Raw genomic sequence first — 2,127 nt, 5'->3', positions numbered from 1 at the left:
TGTAATCAGCCATCCGGAATAGTAATTTAACAATTATGAAAATATGTAATGAAAGTAAAAAAAAAAAAAAATTGGATGCGTTAAATTGATAAAAACTTTTACATTGTTGCACAAAAATCCTATTTCAAATAAATGCAGCTCTTTTAAAAGCATTATTTAAAGGATCCTGAAAAAATATATCATGGTTTCCTCAAACACATAAAGCAGCACAACAGTTTTCAAGACTGCTGATGATAAGAAATTTAGTTTTGGTAAGCATAAGAGAGCTCTTTCAAAAACACTGACAAATCTTACCGACCCTAAACTTTTAAACAGTAGTGTTTTCTGCTTTTTTTTTTTCTTTTTTTTTTGTACGTGGCTGTGAATAAATGAAAATATTTGAAATTTATGACTCTTAATTTATTGCTTCTACTTTCAGCGTGCAGTTATACTGCATATGCATTAATAGTAATATTGTGGCATTTTGCAGGTACAAAGTAAAAGCAAACTAATTTTGTTATTTGTTAAGGCCACAATGGCCATTCACAGGTGCCCCCACCCAGTCTACAGCATCCCCACATTTTCCTCACTATGCCCACACCCAGCCCACAGCATCCACACACTATCCCCACAGTACCCACACCCAGCCCACAGCATGCCCACACCCAGCCTACAGCATCCCCACATTTTCCCCACTACGCCCACACCCAGCCCACAGCATCCACACACTATCCCCAAGTGCCCACACCCAGCCCACAGCATGCTCACACTATCCCCACACCCAGCCCACAGCATCCGCACACTATCCCCAAGTGCCCACACCCAGCCCACAGCATGCCCACACTATCCCCACTCTATCCCCACAGTGCCCACACCCAGCCCACAGCATCCCCACTCTATCCCCACAGTGCCCACATCCAGCCCACAGCATGCCCACAGTATCCCCACAGTGCCCACACCCAGCCCACAGCATCCCCACTCTATCCCCACAGTGCCCACACCCAGCCCACAGCATCCCCACTCTATCCCCACAGTGCCCACATCCAGCCCACAGCATGCCCACACTATCCCCACAGTGCCCACAGCATGCCCACACTTTATGGGCCCACAATCGGCCCCATTAGGGGCCCACTTTGCTTTGTGTGGGCCAGCCCACACTTAACCCACACTTTTGGGCTGTCCCACTCGGGCCCCACAAGGGCCCAATAGTGTGGGGCCCACACGTGCCCCGCATTTCACGCCAGTATCGGGGCCCACAGCGGGCTGCCCACGCGGGTTAGATTTTTTGCCCACAGGCATGTTTGCTGGGTATACACAGACTAATCAGACGAGGACAGGTGGGATCGATTAAACAATGACATCATAATTGGAAACGGAACAGGAAAGACCAAATAAGGGCATACAGAAGGGGAAACCACAAAACCAGTCATTATCATTATTATTATTATTGTTATTATAGACCATTTCGCTAGATGTAAACATCACTGGTCCAGAAGCGCTTCTTGTTTTTTTTTTGTTTTTGTTGTTTTTATTTCACATATACAAATACATCTTAAAGGTGCTAGTGTAACATTTTTCTCCAGTCAAAGGTTATGTTGGTTGTATTTTTTTTGTGATGTTTGTGTAAAGTAAAAAAAAAAAAAAAGAAACAGGAAGTGTATCGGGACCAGTATGTTTACATCTAGCGAAATTGCAATTTATAGTAATACTATATCAAATATTATTTCTACTTTATTGTAAATATACAAATTACACAAATAAATAAAATCTCTTAAATTACTGTTACATATTGCACTGTTAAATAAAATTTCAGTATTTAACAATAATAAAAATAATAACAAAATATATATTTATTATTTTCTTTTCTGTTTATTTTATATATATTTTTTATTTTAATCAATTTAACAAATGAGAAAAAAATACAGTTGTAATAATCCAACTTCTGTAAAATAAAAAGGGAGTATTTAATAATGTAATAATAATATCTAAAATAGTATTGTAAAATAGTTTTTTCTTTAATATAACAATTACAACAAATCAACAATAATAATAACAGTAACACTGAATGATAGAGTCTAAGATTGTTTTGACCAAACTACTGTCATATACTGTTCAAGAATAGATGTTTATGACGTGCTTAACAATAAT

At 39.1% G+C, this 2,127-nt stretch overlaps 1 protein-coding gene across 1 annotated transcript; it reads left to right on the top strand.

The window, feature by feature from the left end:
• Positions 1-514: 514 nt before the first annotated feature.
• Positions 515-1,141, top strand: LOC127157595 (uncharacterized). The gene has a single exon (XM_051100834.1). It carries the CDS (start codon positions 515-517, stop codon positions 1,139-1,141), a length of 627 nt encoding a protein of 208 aa, XP_050956791.1.
• Positions 1,142-2,127: the final 986 nt, after the last annotated feature.

The sequence above is a fragment of the Labeo rohita genome, unplaced genomic scaffold, assembly GCF_022985175.1.
Source record: "Labeo rohita strain BAU-BD-2019 unplaced genomic scaffold, IGBB_LRoh.1.0 scaffold_1122, whole genome shotgun sequence".
NCBI classification, from domain to species: Eukaryota; Metazoa; Chordata; class Actinopteri; order Cypriniformes; family Cyprinidae; genus Labeo; species Labeo rohita.
The sequence above is the reverse complement of the archived record's forward strand: the minus strand, read 5'-3'. Positions and strand labels throughout refer to the sequence as shown.